The sequence below is a fragment of the Erpetoichthys calabaricus genome, chromosome 9 (assembly GCF_900747795.2).
Source record: "Erpetoichthys calabaricus chromosome 9, fErpCal1.3, whole genome shotgun sequence".
Lineage (NCBI taxonomy): Eukaryota > Metazoa > Chordata > Cladistia > Polypteriformes > Polypteridae > Erpetoichthys > Erpetoichthys calabaricus.
The window spans coordinates 106,762,780-106,786,056 of NC_041402.2; the positions used below are offsets into that span (position 1 = coordinate 106,762,780).

A 23,277-nucleotide genomic window follows, 5' to 3' on the forward strand; every position below is an offset into this window, starting at 1 on the left:
GCCGGCGCAACAAACAGTCCGCGAGAGTCGGCTGAGGACCCGAGAAAGGCGGACAAAAGAGGGCGACAGAGGCGGATGAGGGTCCGCGAGAGACGCAGGCGCAAAAAGAGTCCGACAGGAGCACAGAAAACAGGAGTGAGCACATACAGAAAGGAGTCACAAAAATGAGGCTCAACAAGCACCAAAATAAGGAAAAAAAACATTAAAGAGTACTCAAACGAGGGGAAAGCACGAAACACATTGCACACGAAACTAAACACACCACAAAAAAAAGAACAGACGAGCGCACAATAGCAAGGCACGACCATACCCCCGCCACCCTACAGGCACGGGACGGGACGGGACACACACCAAGAGGGCGATTCAACAAGCCCATGGAAGACCAAAAAAAAGAACACAAAACCACCCCACAGACCCTACAAGCAAGGGACGGGACACACACAAAGAGGGGGAGAGAGGCGGATGAGGGGCCGCGAGAGACGCAGGCGCAAAAAGAGTCCGACAAGAGCACAGAAAACAGGAGTGAGCACATACAGAAAGGAGTCACAAAAATGAGGCTCAACAAGCACCAAAATAAGGAAAAGGCACATAAAAGAGTACTCAAACAAGGGGAAAGCACGAAACACATTGCACACGAAACTAAACACACCAAAAAAAAAGAACAGACGAGCGCACAATAGCAAGGCACGACCATACCCCCCCCCCCACCCTACAGGCACGGGACGGGACGGGACACACACCAAGAGGGGGATTCAACAAGCCCATGGAAGACCAAAAAAAAGAACACAAAACCACCCCACAGACCCTACAAGGAACGGAGACGTGAACAACGCGCAAATGAACTGACAGAAAAAAAAAAAGCAAGACGCGAAAAGCGCAAAGCTCAAATGACCGACATACAAAAACGGACAAGGCTCGATACAAACAATGCACGGCGTAGACTGAAACGGACTTTGCGCAAAGCCGAGGCGAATTAAAAAAAAGAAAAAAATAGCGCGTCACAAATAATGGACATGCAACAAAAAGGCAAGCAACCGCAAAAAGCAAAACATGCCCGTCGCAATCATCAACGCCACGCACCTGTTAAACGCTTACGACAATTGGCTGAAAACGCCTTCAATAAGGAATCCACTATTGAGGAAAATTCATTGGGATTAATGAATGTCATTTGCAATCATTGTCATTCACTTAACTTCACAGAAGAAACAACTGGCAATACAAATAATGAATTTACACGTTGTTGTCAAAAAGGTCAGATTACACTGCCTCCTTTACATTCATATCCTGAATATCTAAAGAAGCTTCTAACTAACGATGTGCCTGAAAGTAAAAACTTTATGAACTGTATTAGATCCTACAATAGTTCATTTGCTTTTGCATCTACCGGAGTAAATATCAGGCCACCAAAAGGCAATGGCCCATACTGCTTTCGCATATGTGGACAAATATTGCATCGCATTGGAACAGTGCACCCTGAAACAAATCAACAACGCAAATATGCACAAATCTACATCCTAGATCCGGATGAGGCGATCTATCAACGCATGAACCTTCCTGAAAACAAACAATGCACAGAGCTTATAATGAGAAACGTCACTCATGTCATAAACAATCACCCATTAGCTAAGTCTATAAAAATGCTACATGAAGTTGAAAAGGAGGCAAATACAAAAGCAAATGCAGAAGGTATAGCAGCAACTACAATTGCTTTGGTCTTGATAAAGGACAAAGAACAAGATCCAAGACGATACAATCTGCCCGTCGTTAATGAAGTGGCAATTGTCTTTCAAAGTAAAGATGGTGAGCCTCCATTTCACAGAGATATTGTTCTACATTTACATCCTGATAAAAACAACACACCTACATTCAAACGCATAGACATTTGCTTTCCGCTTCTTGATACTTTAACATACCCCATATTATTTCCAACTGGACAGGAAGGATTGGCTCTTATGCTCCTTGGGTATACATTGGAAAACTTCCATTTACCAAATGTTCCAGATTCCTTACCGGATATAAATTACACACCTATTGATCTACAACAAGAAGAACGAATTGCACAAACTATGCTTTCCTCTTTAAATGAATTACAATCTGATGCTTTTCAACAAATTATTCATGCCACGGAGGACAACAGCCCTATACCCAAATGCTTCTTTCTTGACGGCCCTGGAGGAAGCGGAAAAACATACCTTTATGAAACACTTATATATTTCTTTGCTGCAAGACAACAGATGATTATCGCATCTGCTACAACCGGAGTGGCAGCAAATCTGTTAATAAATGGTCGTACATGTCACTCAATATTCAAAATACCGGTCCCAATCACAGAGACATCAGTATCCACTATGAACATTCACAGTAGCAATGCCCGAGACATCCGTCTTGCAAAACTGATAATTATTGATGAATGTACAATGGCATCCAGTCACTTACTCAACACCATTGATAAACTTCTACAAACGTTGATGAATAATAATATTCCCTTTGGAGGAAAAGTTCTTTTATTAGGAGGAGATTTTAGACAATGCTTAGCTATTGTTCCACATGCCATGCGCTCAGCTATTGTTCAGTCCACCTTAAAATACGCAGACAATTGGCATTGCTTTAAAACAATACAGTTGGTACAAAACATGCGATGTCCAGATCCAGAATATAACAGTTGGCTAATACAACTGGGAAATGGTACACTCACAAATACAGATGGACTTCACCCAGATATTATTTCCATTCCACAATCCTTTATCTCAGACGACTTAGTAAAAGAGATATTTGGAACAGCAATCACATTAGACCAAATACCCCTGTTAACACAACGCACTATATTATGTCCAAAAAATATTAATGTTAATCACATTAATAACCAAGTCATTTCATTACTTCCTGGAGAGACACAGATCTTTCTAAGCTCAGACAAAGTTGACTCTGATGACGATAATGAACATATAAATTTCCCCTTAGAATATTTGAACACTATTAACCCTGCCGGATTACCACAACACAACCTTACCCTTAAAAACGGAACAATAATCATGCTATTAAGAAACCTTAACACAAAACAGGGTTTATGCAATGGCACACGGTTAGTCGTCAACACCATGACACGCAATGTTATTCAAGCAACAGTTCTTACAGGATCACATGCTAACAATACTGTTCTCATTCCTAGAATTGACCTTACAAGTTCTGAGCTAGAATTACCTTTTACATTGAAACGCCGACAGTTCCCCATTAAACCTGCATTTGCCATGACCATCAACAAATCACAAGGACAAACCATGGACAAGGTTGGCATCTACCTCTCTGAACCCGTTTTTGGACATGGACAACTTTATGTTGCCTTCTCACGTGTTTGCCGTTCATCTGACGTTAAAGTTAAAATTATAAATAATCCATGCCAAGGAAGACTCATTCAAGGACAAGACACCATCTTTACTACTAATGTTGTATACAAAGAAATATTCCAATAAAACATTAATATATGACAAACACTCTATTTGTTATTTCTATGGGCATCATCCAAAGCTGCACACTATTCTATATCTAATTCATACATCTGACTCTTTCTCATGTCCCAACGCCAGGGGTTGGCGAGCGAAGCGAGCAGGGGGCGGAGCCCCCTAGTATGAAATAATTGTCATCTAAATCAGGACCTTTCTTGCCTTCCTTGATGCAAAGTCATCAATAATGTCATCATATGAAATCTGGTCAGCAATTGCATGATTGATGCTGATGATGGCAAGGCCAGTGAGGCGTTCCTGAGACATAGTGGACCTCAGATATGTCTTCACAAGTTTCAGCTTTGAAAAGCTCCTCTCTGCTGAAGCCACAGGTAGAGTAACTGCAATTCTCAGAGCAGTCGACAAATTTGGGTATATTTCTGAGAGTTCACTATGATGCACAAAGTTCAGCAGCTCAAGAGAGGTCATAGATTTTGATGGTAAGTCAGGCAAATTCTTAATCTCCTGTGCAAGATCTTTGGCATCCAAGTATGATTGGTCCTGAAAAAGCAAAGTAGCACTGTTCAGTGAGGTCATCATTTGAGAGATTTTTGTCAGTACTCCAAATTTCTCTCACACATTTTCTAATGTGGTGAATCTCTCTTGGATGGAAGACACTGCAGCATTAACAACAACATTTAAAAAAGGTCACCTCCAGCTTCTTTAGGGTATCACTCAATGGCTCATCAAATGATTCATAAGAGAAGTGCCGCTTTGTAGATCTCAGTCTTTTCTGTTGCAGAACAGCCTCTATGTTCATGTCCTCACACATATCCTTGGCTGACATTTGTTCAGATGCAAAGCCTGTTGCCCTGTAGTTGCAGAGACCTCTCTCTGTCTTTTTGAGGAGATTGACAGCTACATCCACATGCATGTTGGGAGACTGCATGAGCTTGCTCACATGGTGGGTTTGGTTCAGGATGTCATACCACACCACTGTACAAATGCTAAATCTGTATGATCCCACCTCCTCAGACAAAGACTGGGTCTCAATCTTTATGACTGAGTCTTTGGTGTGGTCTCTCACCTCAGTCAAAGCCTCTCTCACTGCAGATGCTTGGTACCTCAGGGGCTCAACGCTGTTGATCTTACTTTCCCACCTTGTTTCAGACCACATCTTCAGTGTAATGTTAGCATGTTTTTTCAAGATGGCCCATCTCTGAGTGGAGGCTGAAAACAAATTGTAAAGTTTTTACAAATTCCCAAAGTAACTTGTGGCATCAATAGATCCCTTTGCAGCATCAGCCACAACCAAATTCAGTCCATGAGCTCCACAGGGAACAAAAAGAGCTCTAGGATTCAGTTCCAGGAGCCTGGCTTGAACGCCCTTGTTTTTTCCCCTCATGTTGGCTCCATTGTCATATGACTGACTTCTGCAGTCCTCAAAGGGAATTTTCAGCTCTTCCAGCCTGTTTAAAATCATGGATGCAAAATGTTTCCCATGAGGATTCGTCAGCTTCCAAAAAACCCATAAAATACTTCTTAATATGGGGCTTCTCTTGTAATGACACAATCCGAATCACAACTGACAGCTGTTCAGTGTGGCTAATATCTGGAGGGCAATCTAGAATTATGGAGAAAAACTTTGCCAGCTTGATATCATCAACCATTGTTGAAGTGATCTTGCTACTCAACAAATCAATGAGTTCGTTTTGTACATGGTGACCGAGATAGCTGGTGTGACTGCAAGTGCCTTTCTGGACACGGTTAATGTGCTCATGCATTATGGGATCAAACCTTGCCATGAGTTCACCTTCTTTTAGAAAATTGCCATTTGATGGAGAAAACAGTGTTTCTATGTGTCCCCTTAGTACTAAATTCCTGATTGAGAGAGACTGAATGATAGCAGTGAGACGAGTCAGCACCGCTCTCCATCTTATTTTCTCAGCCTGCAGAAGTGCCATCTCTTGTTTGTCAATTGTTTCACCTTTTTTAATCCTCACTACCAGTTCTTTCCATGCTTTTATGGAGTTATGGTGTTCAGGACTATTGTCATTTGAGGTGAGAAGAGAACTGGCATGCTTTCAATCTGTCAGTCCAGAACGTGTTAGATTGATGTGTCTTTTAGAAAACAGCTTGCAGCAGAAGCAAAAAAGGCTGTTGTTTTTCTCAGAATATACTAGCCAGCTTCTAGGCATCTTTTCACCGCTAACTAGTGTTTTCTTAAAATACTGGTGGTGGTGGCAACTTCTTCCATCACCCTCATTTCTAGGGAAAACAAAGTCAGGTGCTACCAGCAAACCTTTGCAAACCAGCTGTATTCGAATGCTGTCAGTGATATCTGAAGGCCAGTTTTCAGGGTCCGTAGGCAGGGGCTCATCCTCAGGGGGTTCAGCTCCAGGCAGTTCTATGACCATACATTTGCATTAGTATACACAAGTTACTTGGAATACACAGCATTCATAGTGGCGGAACAGTCTTTGCAAAATATTATGCAACACACACATACACTCAGGCTACACACAATCACACCTGAAGTGGCCGCAATTGGGTCTTCATACTCGGGATCAGACATTTGTGGAGACACATATGTGGCTGAGGAGGTGGACGGCTCCTCATCTTGGGCAGTGGCAGTGGCAGAGGATGCTCCAAAATATTTCAGAAGTGCCCCTGAATAGAAACCCAATCTAAAACTCAGATACATGTATGCATCATTTTCATAATTAAAACAAACATATAATTTTGCCCAATTTATCAAATATTCAGAATTATATGTATAACAAGCATTTTATTGAATAGGCTATCACAACATCAGTGTTTGGAAGTAATTCATTACTCTGTAATTACAGTAAGATAACTTTCCTAAATAATGTAGCCTAATAGTGTAAGGGATTTTTTTTGCTAAGTCAGCTAGACTACAACAGAATACTATCGTCCGGTTTTAGCGTAGCATAGTATGAAAACGGCTAACAAACAGCCATTATAATTCGTCATACATTGAGAATAGGAGACAAATCAACAATACACCTCTTCCAATTAATGGCTAATTAATATTATGCTGAACACGGTCCAAAAGATTCAATAAGCCACATCAGTGTCTACTGTCTGTCGACTGTTTACTATCATAGCCAAGTGGCTAACAAACGTAAATAGAAGTTTTCCCTATCCCTACTAAATAATGTTATCTTGTTTCAGGATACATTATCCAATGACACATCTGCTTACCTTTATCTTTTGCTTGTTTCTCCTCCTCTTCTTTTCTCTTTTTTCTAAACTGAGCACCTGATGGCTTTGACCTTTTCTTGTCCATCTTCCATCAGTGTTCATTTTGTACTCTAGTATCAACACCCATCCCCCAACCCGAGAATCACCACAACGTAAACTAATAGACCTACACCTTAGTGCGTAGATTCGGTTTGGATAGGGTTTTTTTTTTTCTGCGATTTCGCACAACCCAGGAAAAATTAGTTGTGACATAATGGGCTTGGATTGACAATATTATGAATGAAATGTGCTTTATTTGGAAGCATCCTGCCCCCCCTCCCCTTTCGACAGGTTGTGTGTGAGATTTCAGCACAGCAGCAGCAGCAAGCAGGCGCACCGAGGGCCCTCGTGCTCACTTCCCGCATATATGGGTGTGATAGAATTTAGAAAACACATCGGTGCAAATTATAAGTCTATATCATAATGTCTGGTGCTTTTGTGTTTGTTTGTTTGTTTTTAATTTGTTTTATTTTGCGAGCTGGTTATTAGATGCCGCTCCAGCCAGCCAGAGAATCCCCCGCCGCTCTCCTTCCTGTGCGGCAAGCAACAAGCAGCAGGCGCGCCTCGCAAATGGATGGCGCCCATCCTCCCTGCAAATGGGCAATAGAAAACCGATCAGTGCCCATGCAATCCCAAAAATGTGCTGGCATGATGTCGGGGGGGCATGGGCACACACACACAAAAAAAAAATTTTGCCGATGCCCATGATGCCACCCTGGGCACGGCCCATGTCGCCCATATCAAAAACTGCCACTGGGTGTGGGTAGCAGTTTACCATTAGAGTATGGTACAAAATGGTGTTAAAATAGGAAGTCAGGGTCTGGACCATTTACATGGAATGAACAGTGTATTAATCACACTTTTTTCTAGCCATAGTCAATCATTAGAATCACAAGTGGCTTAATTAAATGAATGACAGAAACAGTGGCTACATTTTAAGAATACTGTTAATACCATAAAAAGACAATTTAAATGCAGTAGTTATATCTATTTTTGTGAAAACCATGATGTGTGCAACCCAAAACATTTAAAGTCTTAGTCTCTTTAATTTATTATGTTACACTTTCCTTCCTTTCTTCAGATTCCTAACTCTAATTTAAAGGTGATGTGAGTTTGTTTTATTAACTTTTCAAACTTGAATGTGTTTACAAAGATGTGGTGTGTTGCCCATTTTGAATGCAAATACTGTCTCACTCTTCAAATCTGAGAACATTTTTTGTTAAAGCTATAATAAATTATACAAATAAATATTTTTTTAAAGGTATTATCTTATTTAAATTGTACCATTTCCTTTTCTCTTCAGTGAGGTTCGAAAGGTATTTGAAAAGGAAGTTAAAACTATGAAGTATTTCGAATCTCCAAACATACTTCGAATGTTTGGAATCTGTATATTCAATGAAACGGGTGAGTTAAAGCTTCTGGTAACTTCTACTTACTCTAGATAGCAGGGGTATAACTATACACTAATATTTATTCCTATTGCTTGATAATGAATGTTCAAAACAGTACACTCTATGACGTGAATACATCAATATCTTTTTTCCTTAATTTTATCAATGATTTATTATCTATAATGGTAATCTATATCTCTGCTACCGGATGTGTCCAGCTCTTTCATTAGCTAGTGTGTTGCAAGGCTTTCTCATTTGGTTTAAACTTTTACCTAAATCAGATATGCACATGCTGTAGCTGTCCTAAAAGAAAAGCACCACACATGAAAAGCTGAAAGTTCAATATTATAAGGGGGCGCACACACAGTGCAAATTGTAGAAGCATTAAAAGTGGCACATGCTGTGTCCAGCATGAGGCACTTGCTCCCTGTAAGTGTGTTCCGTTTTACAAATGCGGGACACACTTGAACCTGTATGTATACCCCTTCAGTAACCATGGGAGAAATAATCAGATGACGGAAATATGGTACAAAAGGATATATATATATAGATATATATATATATAATATTAGGGCTAGGCATTGATTAAAAAATTGCATAAATGTATGTTATTAATCACATCTAACATTAAAACATGAAATTATAAAATTAATAAATCATGAAGTAAATACAAACTGAATCACAAAATGAATGTAGAATCAACACAAAGGCCATCTTAACATATGGGCACAATAGGCACTGGCCAGGGACCCCCAAGAGCATAGGGGCCCACAATGTTTATGATGCCTATCAAAACGGGGCCCCAGTGCACTACTTTGCCAGGGGGCCTTTGATGTTGCTAAGACAGCCCTACAAAAAGGAATTAAAAAAAAAAAAAAAAAAAACTGAACTTAAACAGTGACCTTAAACCTGAACATTTAACAAAATACTACTTGAGCATGTCATGATTTACACTGTAAACTAATGCTTCATAGCCTATTTCTTAAAGAGAAGCCATTTGTGTAATGTTTTCAGGGTCATGTCCGTTGTCTCTAGGGGCAGGGTCTCTGGGGTGGTGACCTTGATTTGTTCAACAATCAGCATAAAAGGTCAGCCTTTCTCTAGGCACCTTATCTAATGTGCGGAATTCTTTTCTGTTATTTTAATATGTGTACTTTTCTTGTATTCCCTGGTTATGACTTATTGCCTGTTGATTGACTTAGATTTTGCCTCTTGTCTCCGTCACAGTCACTATGGTTTATTTTTATTTTCTTCTGTTTTGGCCTTTTGCTGCTTTTCTCGGTTTACTCACAAATTTAGCTCTCTTATTTTCCTGCTGAGTCAGGATCATAATGACCCCGAGATGCTGCGTATTTTTTGAGACATGAGAGATATGCAGGAGGAAATGAAAACCCTAAAGAAACAAGATGGGGAATTGCAGGCATCAGTGGAACAACTAGCAGGAGAGGTGAAATCAGTTAATGCTTGCAGTTAATGCTTTGGCAAGTCCAACTCCTGCTTTAGCTTCTAGCCACCATCATGAGCCTCGGATTCCACATCCAATATGTTTTTCAGGAGACCCTAATGATGTTGGGGTTTCTTAAAACAATGTCTTTGAAGCCCAGCCTAAAATGTTTCCAGGTGATCTGAAACTTATGTTCATAATATCGCTGCTGGACAAGAAACCCCTTCTACAGGCTTCCGTTATGTATGATTCTAACATTCAGTGCTGTTTTTCTTTGGCTTTATTTATGCAGGAATTTAGGAAAATGTTCGATATACCATTTCGTTCAGAGGTAGCAGTGAACAGATTACTAGCTTGTCGTCAGAGTTCAAAGCCAATAAATAAATATATTGTGCAGTATAGGATGTTAGCGATGGAGTCGTATTGGGATGATCGTGCACTAATTCCAGTTTTTAAACGAGGATTAAGCCCTGACATAAAGGATGAGTTAGCCAGCCACAAGCTTGGTAGCAACTTCATGAGGTGATAGAGGTAGTCCAAAAGGTGGGTACACATCTATCAGAGAGAAAGTTAGAAAAGAGATTGGAAAGTTGACCTATCCTTAGACCTGGTGAATTTAAGACTGCCCTGGAGGCTATGGAATTGGGCAAAACAGCCATTAGCAGCACCAAGTAAAGTAAAAACAACTGTGGAGATGCAGGACACATGGTATTTAACTGCCCGAAGATGCAGGGAAACTAATATACCCACTCTACGTCAAAGTTGGTAGGGTGGGAACTTGTAGTCAAACCCTGAATAAATAACTTTTTGTAATTCTGTATTTGAATAATAATATTGTCACAGATGCTCTGATTGATTCAGGCGCAGTAGGGAATTTTATCAGCTCCTCCATGATTGAGCATTTACATATCACTCCTATACATCTTCAATTTAAAACTCGAATCGTTTCAGTATATAGTCAGCCCATTGGCTGTGGGCATTTAGATTATGTTATAGTCTTGCTCTCTATCAAGATAGAAATCTCTCGATTATAAATAAAAAAAACTTGCAACGAGACGTGATCTTTTGAGGAGAGACAGAGAGACAGTTACACTTTCACATCCCGCGAGATGGTCAAGTCACGTCATACTTACAGTCTTTGGAAGCAAGACCCGTGATACACAGGCAGAGCAGATTAGGGATAATGGAAGTAGAAAAATTAAAAAGTCTCCAAAAATGGAAAATAAAGATCGCAATATTGCAAACAAACAGAAAATATTACTCTGTGAAATAGCAGAACAGCAAAAAGAGATAGAATAGTGTTTGAGGATGTCTGGGGGAGAAGAGAGATGAAAATGCAGAACACGCGGCATGGCAGCTGCAGCAAACCAGCAGCTGTTTGAACAAAGAGGAGGTTAAAAAATCAACTGTTTATTTGTTTCCCATTGTATCACCATTTAAGAGGGGTTTCTGAGGAGCAACCATGTCTCCTTGGAGTGTGTTCAGCCCTCCTCTTCACAACGCCGCGTAGTGCTGGTAGGGGGGGCCCTGGGGGGGTTTGAGGGGTAGGTGAGCAAAGTGCAGATCACACAGCACGCAGCAGCAGCAAGCCAGCAACTGATCAAGCAAAGAGAAGGTAAAACAAAATCTGTATTTGTTTCCCATTGTATCGCCGTTTAAGAGGTGTTTTGGAGGAGTGGCCATATCTCCTTGGGGTACATTCAGCCACCCTCTTCACAATGGCACATAGCGCTGGCGGGGGGGGAAAGGGGTTGGCGAGCGAAGCAAGCAAGGGGCAAAGCCCCCTAGTCTTTCATGAAGAAACATTGTCCTTTTTTGTTATTCAGTCTCCTTTACCTCAAATAATCCTTGGATACCCCTGGTTGCACAAACACAATTCTTTTATTAACTTGGAGTCTAAAGATACCATACAATGGAGCTCATACTGTGTTCAAATTTGCTTGAGACTGTACCTACAGTGCATCCGGAAAGTATTCACAGCTCATCACTTTTTCCACATTTTGTTATGTTACAGCCTTATTCCAAAATGGATTAAATTCATTTTTTTCCTCAGAATTCTACACACAACACTTCATAATGACAATGTGAAAAAAGTTTACTTGAGGTTTTTGCAAATTTATTAAAAATAAAAAAACTGACAAATCACATGTACATAAGTATTCACAGCCTTTGCTCAATTCTTTGTCGATGCACCTTTGGCAGCAATTACAGCCTCAAGTCTTTTTGAATATGATGCCACAAGCTTGGCACACCTATCCTTGGCCAGTTTCACCCATTCCTCTTTGCAGCACCTCTCAAGCTCCATCAAGTTGTATGGGAAGCGTCGGTGCACAGGCATTTTAAGATCTCTCCAGAGATGTTCAATCAGATTCAAGTCTGGGCTCTGGCTGGGCCATTCAAGGACATTCACAGAGTTGTCCTGAAGCCACTCCTTTGATATCTTGGCTATGTGCTTAGGGTCGTTGTCCTGCTGAAAGATGAACCATCGCCCCAGTCTGAGGTCAACAGTACTCTGTAGCAGGTTTTCATCCAGGATGTCTCTGTACATTGCTGCAGCCATCTTTCCCTTTATCCTGACTAGTCTCCCAGTCTCTGCCGCTGAAAAACATCCCCACAGCATGATGCTGCCACCACCATGCTTCACTGTAGGGATGGTATTGGCCTGGTGATGAGCGGTGCCTGGTTTCCTCCATACGTGACGCCTGGCATTCACACCAAAGAGTTCAATCTTTGTCTCATCAGACCGGAGAATTTTCTTTCTCATGGTCTGAGAGTCCTTCAGGTGCCTTTTGGCAAACTCCAGGCGGGCTGCCATGTGCCTTTTACTAAGGAGTAGCTTCCGTCTGGCCACTGTGTCATACAGGCCTGATTGGTGGATTGCTGCAGAAATGGTTGTCCTTCTGGAAGGTTCTCCTCTCTCCACAGAGGACCTCAGGAGCTCTGACAGAGTGACCATCGGGTCCTTCGTCACCTCCCTGACTAAGGCCCTTCTCCCCCGATCGCTCAGTTTAGATGGCCGGCCAGCTCTAGAAAGAGTCCTGGTGGTTTCGAACTTCTTCCACTTACAGATGATGGAGGCCACTGTGCTCATTGGGACCTTCAAAGCAGCAGAAATTTTTCTGTAACCTTCCCCAGATTTGTGCCTCGAGACAATCCTGTCTCGGAGGTCTAAAGACAATTCCTTTGACTTCATGCTTGGTTTGTGCTCTGACATGAACTGTCAACTGTGGGACCTTATATAGACAGGTGTGTGCCTTTCCAAATCCTGTCCAATCAACTGAATTTACCACAGGTGGACTCCAATTAAGCTGCAGAAACATCTCAAGGATGATCAGGGGAAACAAGATGCACCTGAGCTCAATTTTGAGCTTCATGGCAAAGGCTATGAATACTTATGTACATGTGCTTTCTCAATTTTTTTATTTTTAATAAATTTGCAAAAATCTCAAGTAAACTTTTTTCACGTTGTCATTATGGGGTGTTGTGTGTAGAATTCTGAGGAAAAAAATGAATTTAATCCATTTTGGAATAAGGCTGTAACATAACAAAATGTGGAAAAAGTGATGTGCTGTGAATACTTTCCGGATGCACTGTAACTCAGTCCTTTGTAACAAGATATCAGTCCTGCCTTCTAAATATTCTGAATATGCTAATGTGTTTAATAAACAACAATGCCTAGTGTTACCTCTATACCAGGACAATGACTGTGCTTTTGACTTAATGCCAGGGGCTCCATTGCCTAAAGGGAAAGTTTATGCCTTGTCATTGCTGGAACAGGAGGCTCTGAAAAAATATTGCTGCAAATCTGTAGAATGGTTTTGTTACCCCATCTTACAGGCTGGTAGGGGCAGGCTTATTTTTGTTAAGAAAAAAGACTGGGGGGTCTTCGACCTTGTATTGATTACCGAGTGTTTAATAGAATTACCTTCAAAAGAAATTACCCCTTACCACTTGTATCCTCAATTCTGAGTCAAGCTATTGGCTGTAATGTTTTTACAAAGTTAGATTTATGAAGTGCTTATAGTCATATTTGAATTCGGGAAGGGAGTGAATGGAAAACTGCTTCACTGCTGGGCATTACGAATACAGAGTAATGCCATATTGATTGGCTAATGCTCCGGCAGTTTTCCAGTTCTTTTTTAATGATATTTTTAGAGATTTATTGGGCAAATGTGTATTGGTATACAGAGACAATATTTTGATTATTTTTGCAAGACATTCCTACGCGTGTTAAGCATGTTAAGGAAGTCCTTCTCTGCCTTCACAAAAATAATCTATTTGCTAAAATAAAGAACTGTGATTTTTACTGTGAAAAAATTTTGTTCTTGGACTGGTTTAGCCATGGATAATGCTAAGATCACCGTTATCTTGCATTGGAAACCACTACAGAATGTTAAACTGGTCTACCGATTTGTCAGTTTTGCAAATTACTATCATTGATTTATGTAAAAAAAAAACTTGAGTTTTGTTATTGCTACTATATCCATGTTAACCCGGAAAACCTGGCATAAATTTTTGTAGACTGAGGTGGCGAATGAATGAAGCCTTTGAACATATAAAACAATTGTTTACCACAGCCCTATCTTATATTCAGCTGGATACATGTACCTCCACTCCCACTCCTGTAGTATCTGGGGTTCCTCAGGGTTCTGTTCTTGGCCCCTTGTTGTTTATCATTTATCTGCTTCCTTTGGGTGTCATTTTTCGTAAATGGAAGATAAACTTTCATTGTTACGCAGATGACACCCAGTTATATATTTCCACTTCACCATCTGCATCGCTTCCACCATCCTCACTTACTGATTGCCTTGCTGAGATCAAGTCTTGGTTATCTTCCAACTTCTTGCAGTTGAACTCTAATAAAACTGAGGTGCTTCTTATGGGCGCGAAATCTGCAATAGCGAAGGCATCAAAGATCTCAGTAGTAATAGACAATACTTCTGTTACCTGTACTGATCAGATAAAAAGCCTTGGTGTAATTCTGGACAGCACGTTATCTTTCCAGTCTCACATCAGTTCTGTTACTCGAGCAGCTTACTTTCACCTGCGAAACATTAATCGCTTGCGTCCATTTTTGTCAAATCACTCTACTGCCATTTTAGTCAACAGTTTGGTCACCTCCCGCCTGGACTATTGCAATTCACTTCTCTTTGGTCTGCCTCAAAAGTTATTACATAAACTTCAACTTGTTCAAAATTCGGCTGCTCGTATAATTACTAAAACACCCTATTCTGATCACATTACACCCGTTATTCAGCAGCTTCATTGGCTGCCAATAAAGTTTAGGGTCAACTACAAAATTTTAGTCCTTACATATAAGGCCATTCATAATCTTGCCCCCACATATCTCTCACAGCTCCTACAAGTCACTAAACCCTCTCGTATGCTCAGATCCTCTTTTTCCATTAACTTAAATAATCCACCAGCACGTCTTGTTACGATGGGATATCGCGCATTTAGCAGATCGGCACCTTCCTTATGGAACTCATTACCTGCTTATCTTAGGAATATGACTACCCTTCACCAATTTCAGGCTAATCTTAAAACTTATCTGTTCAAAATTGCTTATTCATTGTAACTGTTATTGCTGTTTTATCTGATGTTTTATTTGGATTTTAAATTTTCTAGTTATTGAATGTTTATTTTTTAACCTGATTGTACAGTGACCTTGAGTTTTTTGAAAGGCGCTTCAAATAAAATGTATTATTATTATTATTATTATATCACCCTAATACGGAATTGCCATTCATCATGGAAGTAGATGCATCCATTATTGAAGTGGAGTGATACTTTCTCAGAGATGTCTCAAAACAGGAGTTATTCATCCATGTGCCTTTTATTCTAAGAAATTAACTTTACTGAAAGGAATTATGACATTAGTAATCATGAGCTCCTGGCAATTAATCTGGCTTTGGAGGAGTGACATCATTATACAGAGGGAGCCAAACTTCCATCTGTTATACAAGATAGATCATAAAAAAACATAATGTATTTAAAATCGGCAAAAAGAATCCACCACTCATCAGGGTCATGGTAATGCATTTCATGTTAATGTAAAAACGGAAGGGCAGATGCCCTTTCTGGAAGTCACAACCCCAATGGGGATCTGTGCCACCAGTTAACTATATTTGGACATCCTGGGGTGGCCAGACAAGGAATTTCTTCAAAACAACTATTTGGTTGAAGGGCTGGACAACAGATGTTAAAAAATATGTATCAGCTTGCAAGATTTGTTGTCACTCTAAGAACACCCCTGGACTTCGACTATCGTTGTTCCAGCCCCTTTCTGTAACATCACGTCCCCTGGGAGCACATTTCCTTGGACTTTATCACAGATCGGCCTCCCTCCAATTCTAGTTGTAGTGGATAGGTTCTCTTTCTCACTTTGTTCCTCTTATAAAGCTACTATCAGCGAAAATACTGGCAGACGTATTCTTTTTTTTTTTTTTTACTTCTGAATTGTGGATTACATGCATATACTGAATATTAAATGCTCAGTGCAAATATCAATGTCCTGTCTTATCCATTCCTTAAAATAATGAGATGCCATGCACAGAATTACTGTACAAATGTTGAGGCCAAATTTCCAGGGTTTCACATTTGAAAAATGTAAGTTACCAATAGAAAGAGTGGGTACTGTCAGCCTTCTGTAGTAGATTTCTATATCAACGTTATTAAGGTTTGCTTTCTTTTGGAATGTTATTACTGGACAATACAGACTTCAATGCAGGTAGGATAGTGTTACACATTTCTCACAGTAGAACCACTATATATATATATATATATATATATATATATATATATATATATATATATATATATATATAATATGCTAAACACTTAATGCCAAGGGTCTTAGACTTTTTTTGATATTATTAATAATGTAAAAATGGAATACAATGTTTAAGGCTTATAACATTGCGAGTAAAAAATACAGCATTTTGACACAATGCAACAATTTAGCACACACAATTTTCACATATTTCACTGTATAACTGTTTTACGCATTCATTCTTTCAGTGATGTTCCTCCACACCATCTGCATTTCCTCGGTAGCTGTTGCTTTATTGCTCCACTTTTGTTAGATGTGCCGATTATCTTTATGCACTGCCTCAGCCACCTCTTGATCTGCTAGCATGAAAGTTGTTCTGTTTCTCAAACTTGTAGTCTGTGGTTGATTGACTATTTAGTGCTTGACTCATAAAGGCTTGTAGATAATACCATGAACATGCGATTATCTGGATCAACCTACCTGGGACCGTGTGAGCTGATTGAAGTCCTGTCTTCTGGAAGTGGCTAATCTGCTGGTGTGATATTCACAATATAGCAGGATAGAATTCATTCTGGAATCCTGGATTATCTGATATCTTGCCCTAGAACAGACCCCTGATGTACCTCAGAGCTTATGTTGTTGCTGTTCACTGTAAAAGTGAAGACTACAGCTACAAGGGTCATTATTTGTGAACCTCAGCCCATGCTAAGAAGATCAAATGATGTAGTCAGGAGACTATTTGCCTTGAACAAATGGCTAAAAATCTGGTGTGAGGAGAACAGCATTAACTCCAGTTTTACAGAAGAGACAGACTACAGTCCAGTTGACAGGGGTCCAAATTCCAACAGGGCAACATTAATAAGGTAATTAAGAGTTTGACCATATAATTCTACGGATACATAGCCTACAAAATGCATTAGAACACATTAAAACATAAACCAGTTTAATTGGAAAAGCATTAAGTATAAAACATGTTATAATCAGTTACAGAACAGGCAAAAAAATAAAGCAAAGTCTAAATGTAAATAACTGAATTACCAGATCTTTTTGTACTGAATTCTTTCATAATACCAGCTTTTCTGTGACATGTAAACAGCACCATTTAATAACAGTCTATCAACTAATAAGTTATTTTATGTAAACGATTTGATCACTGAAAATAAAATCAGATTTCTTTCCTTTTAAATTTTATTGATTTTATTGTAATCATTCCATACAAATCGATCAATTTTTACAAAAAATAGAATTGAAAACAAATCAACCATTGCTACCTTCCTCTCCTTTTCTGATATGTTGAATGAGATCGTTTTCCCATTGTCCTCTTGGATCTTTGAAAGGGAGGGACTGTACAACAATTTTATATATTGCAGAAATGCTGTCTGAGTCCTCGAAACTGAGTAGTATTTTTTACAGCATAGACAAAGGTGGGAGATGGGGAAAATCGGGCAGGTTCTGTTTAACAAAGTTTCTAATTTGAAGACAGTGAAAGAAATGTGTTGCTGGAAAATTAAATTTGGAATGTAATTGTTCATAGGATGCAAAGATGTTGTCTATATAAAGATCTCTAAGCAATTTAATCCCAAATGTTTTCCATATATTAAAGACTGCATATGTTTGTGAGGGTTAAAAAAGGTGGTTTTCATGCAGAGGTGCCACAGATAAAAGATTCTCCATCTTAAAATGCTTTCTATATTGGTTCTATATTCTGAGTGAGTGAAGCACAATTGGGTTATTAGTATATTGGTGAAACTTGCATTTATTGGGGCACAAAGCAGGGAATATAAAGAAGTACTGTAGGATTTTATTTCTATTGCGGACCAAGCCTGTGTATGTCCATCTATTTGTGTCCAGGTTTTTATAGCTTGTATGTTTGCTGCCCAGTAATAAAACTGAAAGTTAGGAAGAGCCATGCCACCTTCTTCCTTAGGTCTTTGTAGAGGTGTGGCTGTGCTCCCACCCAGATGGGCTCGTTAAGCCTTGCAGCTCCCCCAGGCGGTGGCCATGGAGCCCAACAGGGATGAGCTCCAGTGTTCCACCATTGCGGCCCCGATGCAACCCAGGGGGGCTGCCAAAAAGTGTTCTGGGGGACGTAACGTGCATCCCATGGCTGCTTCCCTGGACCCAGTGTCGTTGGGGTGTCACAGCCGGGCATGGACCCCGGCCATCCGCCACAATACACACACGTGCACACACACACACACACACACACACACACATATATATATATATATATACACAGTGATCCCTCGCTATATCGCGCTTCGTCTTTCGCGACTTCAGTCCATCGCGGATTTTAAATGTAAGCATATGTGAATATATATCGCGGATTTTTCACTGCTTCACGGATGTCTGCGGTCTACAGTACGTGTGCTTCCTCAGTTGATTTGCCCATTTGAATTCAAACAAGGGACGCATTTGAATTCAAACAAGGGACGCTATTGGCGGATGGCTGAGAAGCTACCCAATCAGAGCACGCGGTTAAGTTCCTGTGTGCTGCTGATTGGCTCAGCAACGGAGTGCTGCAGTAACCAGGAAGTATAATCTCACTCATTCAGAATTAATGCACGTTACTGCTAATGCTTCAGGATTGCAGAAAAGGTAAAAGTTTTGGATATGTTGAAGGAAGGGAACAGCTACACCGCTGCAGGACACAATTACAGCATCAATGAGTCCACGATTCTTTTTATTTAAAAAGGAGAAAAAGCATATAAGATCTACGGCCGCAGTGTCCTTTAATCAGGGCGCAAAACGAGTTGCAAGTGGACGTGATAAGGCAGTAGTATGGATGGAATCTGCTTTAGGGATTTGGATTGAAGAGTGATGGAAGAAGAACAACGGCGGTGCTAAACAGTCACCTGAAGAGGCTCCTTTAGAAGAGCTGTAACGCTATCCTTTGTTGTGCAGTAAAATTAAACTCATCGTTATCGGACAAGTCGTCGTGTCATTGTTGGTGTGTAACCATAATTAATTATTTACGTTGTGGCAGGTGGCCGGGTGCGGCCCTCAATCAGCTGCCTATTTAAGGAGCCGCCGCCCTGCAATCAAGGCTGGAGTCGGGTGAGGAGGTGGACGAGGTCAGAGGAGGCGGCAAGGAGAGGCCCTGAGTGTGTGTGTGTGTGTGTGTGTAGTGAAGAGACGGCTTGGAGGAGAAGCCAGGACTTTGAGAGACTGTTGGGGTTTGTTGGTGGCGGTGCACTTAGTGACTTATGTATAATAATAGTGTAAATAAACATGGGGTGATGGACTGCAACGTGTCTGCCTCTCTGTGTCCGGGCTGTACCCTTCTACAACGTACAGTACTTATTTCATGTACATAGTTTAGTGTCGCTGTACACACATTTTACTGTATACAATTTTTCTTGTATTGTACGTATTTATTGCTGGTGGCCTGTCTGTTGTAATGGCTGTAACGTACTGATATCGGAGACGCTCGATATCTTTAAAATAATATTTAGGTTTTACTGTATGTAAACTGTGTTTACATACATAATTTCAATGAATCTTACCTAATATCTAAGATAATACAAAGGGTTTATGCTGTATAACTGTGCGTGAAATGTTTATAATAGTGTGGGAGAGTTTATAAGGGCTTAAAATATATAAAAATAACCATATAAACATATGGTTTCTACTTCGCGGATTTTCTTATTTCGCGGGTGGCTCTGGAACGCAACCCCCGCGATGGAGGAGGGATTACTGTGTATATATATATATATATATATATATATGTATGTATGTATGTATGTATGTATGTATGTATGTATGTATATATATATATATATATATATATATATATATATATATATATATATATAATGTGTGTGTGTATTTGTTTGTGTATGTGTGTATGTGTATATATGCATATATATATACACATACACACACATATATATGCAGTATACTCTATATATACATACACACACATATATTTATAAACACACACATATATATATATATTGTATATGCACATACAAATACACACACACACACACACACATATATATATATATATATATATATATATATATATATAGTTTAGGAACCCCTCTCAGCCTGCATAATAATTTACTCTACTTTCAACAAAAAAGATAACAGTCGTATTTCATTTCCTAGGAGCATCTGAGTACTGGGGTGTTTTCCAGACAAAGATTTTTAGTGAAGCAGTATTTAGTTGTATGAAATTAAATCAAATGTGAAAAACTGGCTGTGCACAAATGTGGGATTTGAATGCATGTAACTGCTCAATACTGATTACTTGCAACACCAAATTGGTTGGATTTGCTTGTTAAGCCTTGAACTTCATAGACAGGTGTGTCCAATCATGAGAAAAGGTATTTAAGGTGGTCAATTGCAAGTTGTTCTTCCCTTTGACTCTCCTCTGAAGAGTGACAGCATGGGATCCTCAAAGCAACTCTCCAAAGATCTGAAAACAAAGATTGTTCAGTGTCATGGTTTAGGGCAGGGGTCGGCAACCCGCGGCTCTGGAGCCGCATGCGGCTCTTCAGCCTCCTTGTAATGGCTCCTTTTGGCCTTGACAAAAAAAAAAAAAAAACATGAAAATGAATAACGGCAATTTCTTAATTTAATTTGTATATAATATATGTAATATATATAATGCTTATTTACTACTACTACTGTTATACACTTTAACATCTAATTTTTATTTTTATTTATAATTTGTCAACTAAAATATGCGTCACATCTACGTCTATAGCCCTCGCCTTTACCTGCAGGTGGCTTCTGGAGTGTGCGACCCCTACACTAACCATGAATAAATCCCAAAAATGAAAAATCCCAGAAGAGAACAGAGAGTTTAATTCTGCGTGGACAGAAGCATTTGCCTTCACCGCCAACGACGCTGGCTTACCGGTGTGCTTAATATGTGGCGATAAATTATTGAACAACAAAAAATGTAACGTTGAAAGACATTTTCGAAACAAGCACTCAGCATTCACTGAAAAATACCCAAGTGAAGATGAGCGAAAGAGAGCAATTTCGGAACTGCAACGGAAAGCTGAACAGAGCAAACATACTTTCAAAAAGTGGATCACTTCTCCACAATCAACTACAGCTGCTAGTTTTGTGGCAGCTCAAGAGATCGTAAGGAGGGGGTAAGCCGTTCACAGACGGAGAATACATGAAAGAATCGTTCATAAAAATATCAGAGCATCTATTCTCTGACTTTAAATGTTTTGGTGTTTGAGCGCATGATGACAGTGTTTGCCAGAGATGTACAGAAAGGTACACTCTCTCACTTCCCCTCCCTGAGAGAGTTCAAAGCAGTGAACATTCACATAAATTGTGATTATTTCCACCGTACAATTATTGCAATGCAAGCTGTATTTAGAGAAAGATTCAGTGAGTTCAGAAAGAAAAAAAACACTCTCTCCTTCCCTGGACATCGACCCATCCCTGCTGAATACATCCGCATTCACAGGAGTAAGTAAGCCCGATCTAGAAATTGAACTGGCCGCATAGCGGATAAAGATTTATGGGTGTCCAAGTTCAAATGCCTGACAGCGGATCTTGAAGAAGTCGCCCGTCAGAAGGCTACTCTCGCTAAAGAGCACAAATGGACTGATATTGAAAACCTCCCCAAACCCGACAAACTTGTTTTCAATACATGGAGTGCCATTCCCGAAACATATATGAACATGAAAAAATATGCATTTGGAGTCCTGTCCATCTTTGGCTCAACATATTTATGTGAGCAAGTTTTCTCAAGAATGAACTTCATAAAGTCCAAATATCTCTCCCACCTCACACATGAGCCTGCAGTCCTGTGTGAAGGTCAAAGTCACATCGTATAGCCCCGACATAGAACAACAACAACATTTATTTGTATAGCACATTTTCATACAAAAAGTAGCTCAAAGTGCTAGAGATGATCTGCAGCGAACTTCAAAAACAGAAGTCACATTAAACAGGTGAGAACAATAGCATTTAATAGGCTAATATTTTAAAAAAAAAAAAAAAAAACACATTCATTTCAGACCCGGAGCAGATGTAGGTTTTTTTGTATGTTCAGGTGCTTCAGTTGATTGCTGGCTGAGAGGGAAACCTGAAGAGGATGAGAGCACACTGAAATGGAATTTTATGTTTACTTTTTTAAAGCTGCTAAGCTACAGCTAAATGTTTTATTTATATTAAAGTGGTCTAGTTTTTATTTTAATTTTATACAGGTATAGGAAGGACCCAAATAGGCCTGCAGAGTTCAGTTAAATTTATTTCAAAGTAGGCCTACACATGCACACTGCACTTCTGTTTGTTGTATTCCGTGGTTGTAACATGTAAAATCTAAAAAAAGATTAAAACTTTTAAAAGTTTATAAGCTGTGTTATGTTTTGCGGCTCCAGACTATTTTTCTTTGGAGGAAGAGGGAGCAAAATGGCTCTTTTGATAGTGAAGGTTGCAGACCCCTGGTTTAGGGGAAGGCTACAAAAAGCTGTCTCAGAGGTTTAAACTGTCAGTTTCAACTGTAAAGAATATAATCAGGAAATGGAAGGCCACAGGCACATTTGCTGTTAAAGCCAGGTTTGGCAAGCCTAGAAAAATACAGGAGCGGCATATGCACAGGATTGTGAGAATGGTTACAGACAACCCACAGATCACCTCCAAAGACTTGCAAGAAAATCTTGCTGCAGATGGTGTATCTGTACATCGTTCTACAATTCAGCGCAATTTGCACAAAGAACATCTGTATGGCAGGGTGATGAGAAAGAAGCCCTTTTTGCTCTCACGCCACAAACCGAGTCGCTTGTTGTATGCAAATGCTCATTTAGGCAAGCCAGATTAATTTTGGAACAATGTACTTTGGACTGATGAGACAAAAATTTTGTTATTTGGTCATAACAAAAAGTGCTTTGCGTGGCTGAAGAAGAACACTGCATTCCAAGAAAAACACCTACTACCTACTGTCAAATTTGGTGGAGGTTCCATCATGCTGTGTGGCTAGTTCAGGGACTC

At 39.8% G+C, this 23,277-nt stretch overlaps 1 protein-coding gene across 1 annotated transcript in view; it reads left to right on the forward strand.

Annotated features, from left to right (window-relative positions):
* Positions 1-23,277, forward strand: part of LOC114658035 (mixed lineage kinase domain-like protein) — a 126,607-nt gene that overhangs the window by 64,090 nt on the left and 39,240 nt on the right. The window contains exon 5 of the mRNA XM_051931544.1: positions 8,008-8,108. Within this exon, the coding sequence (XP_051787504.1) occupies positions 8,008-8,108 (101 nt within the window). The remainder of the gene's footprint in view (positions 1-8,007; positions 8,109-23,277) is intronic.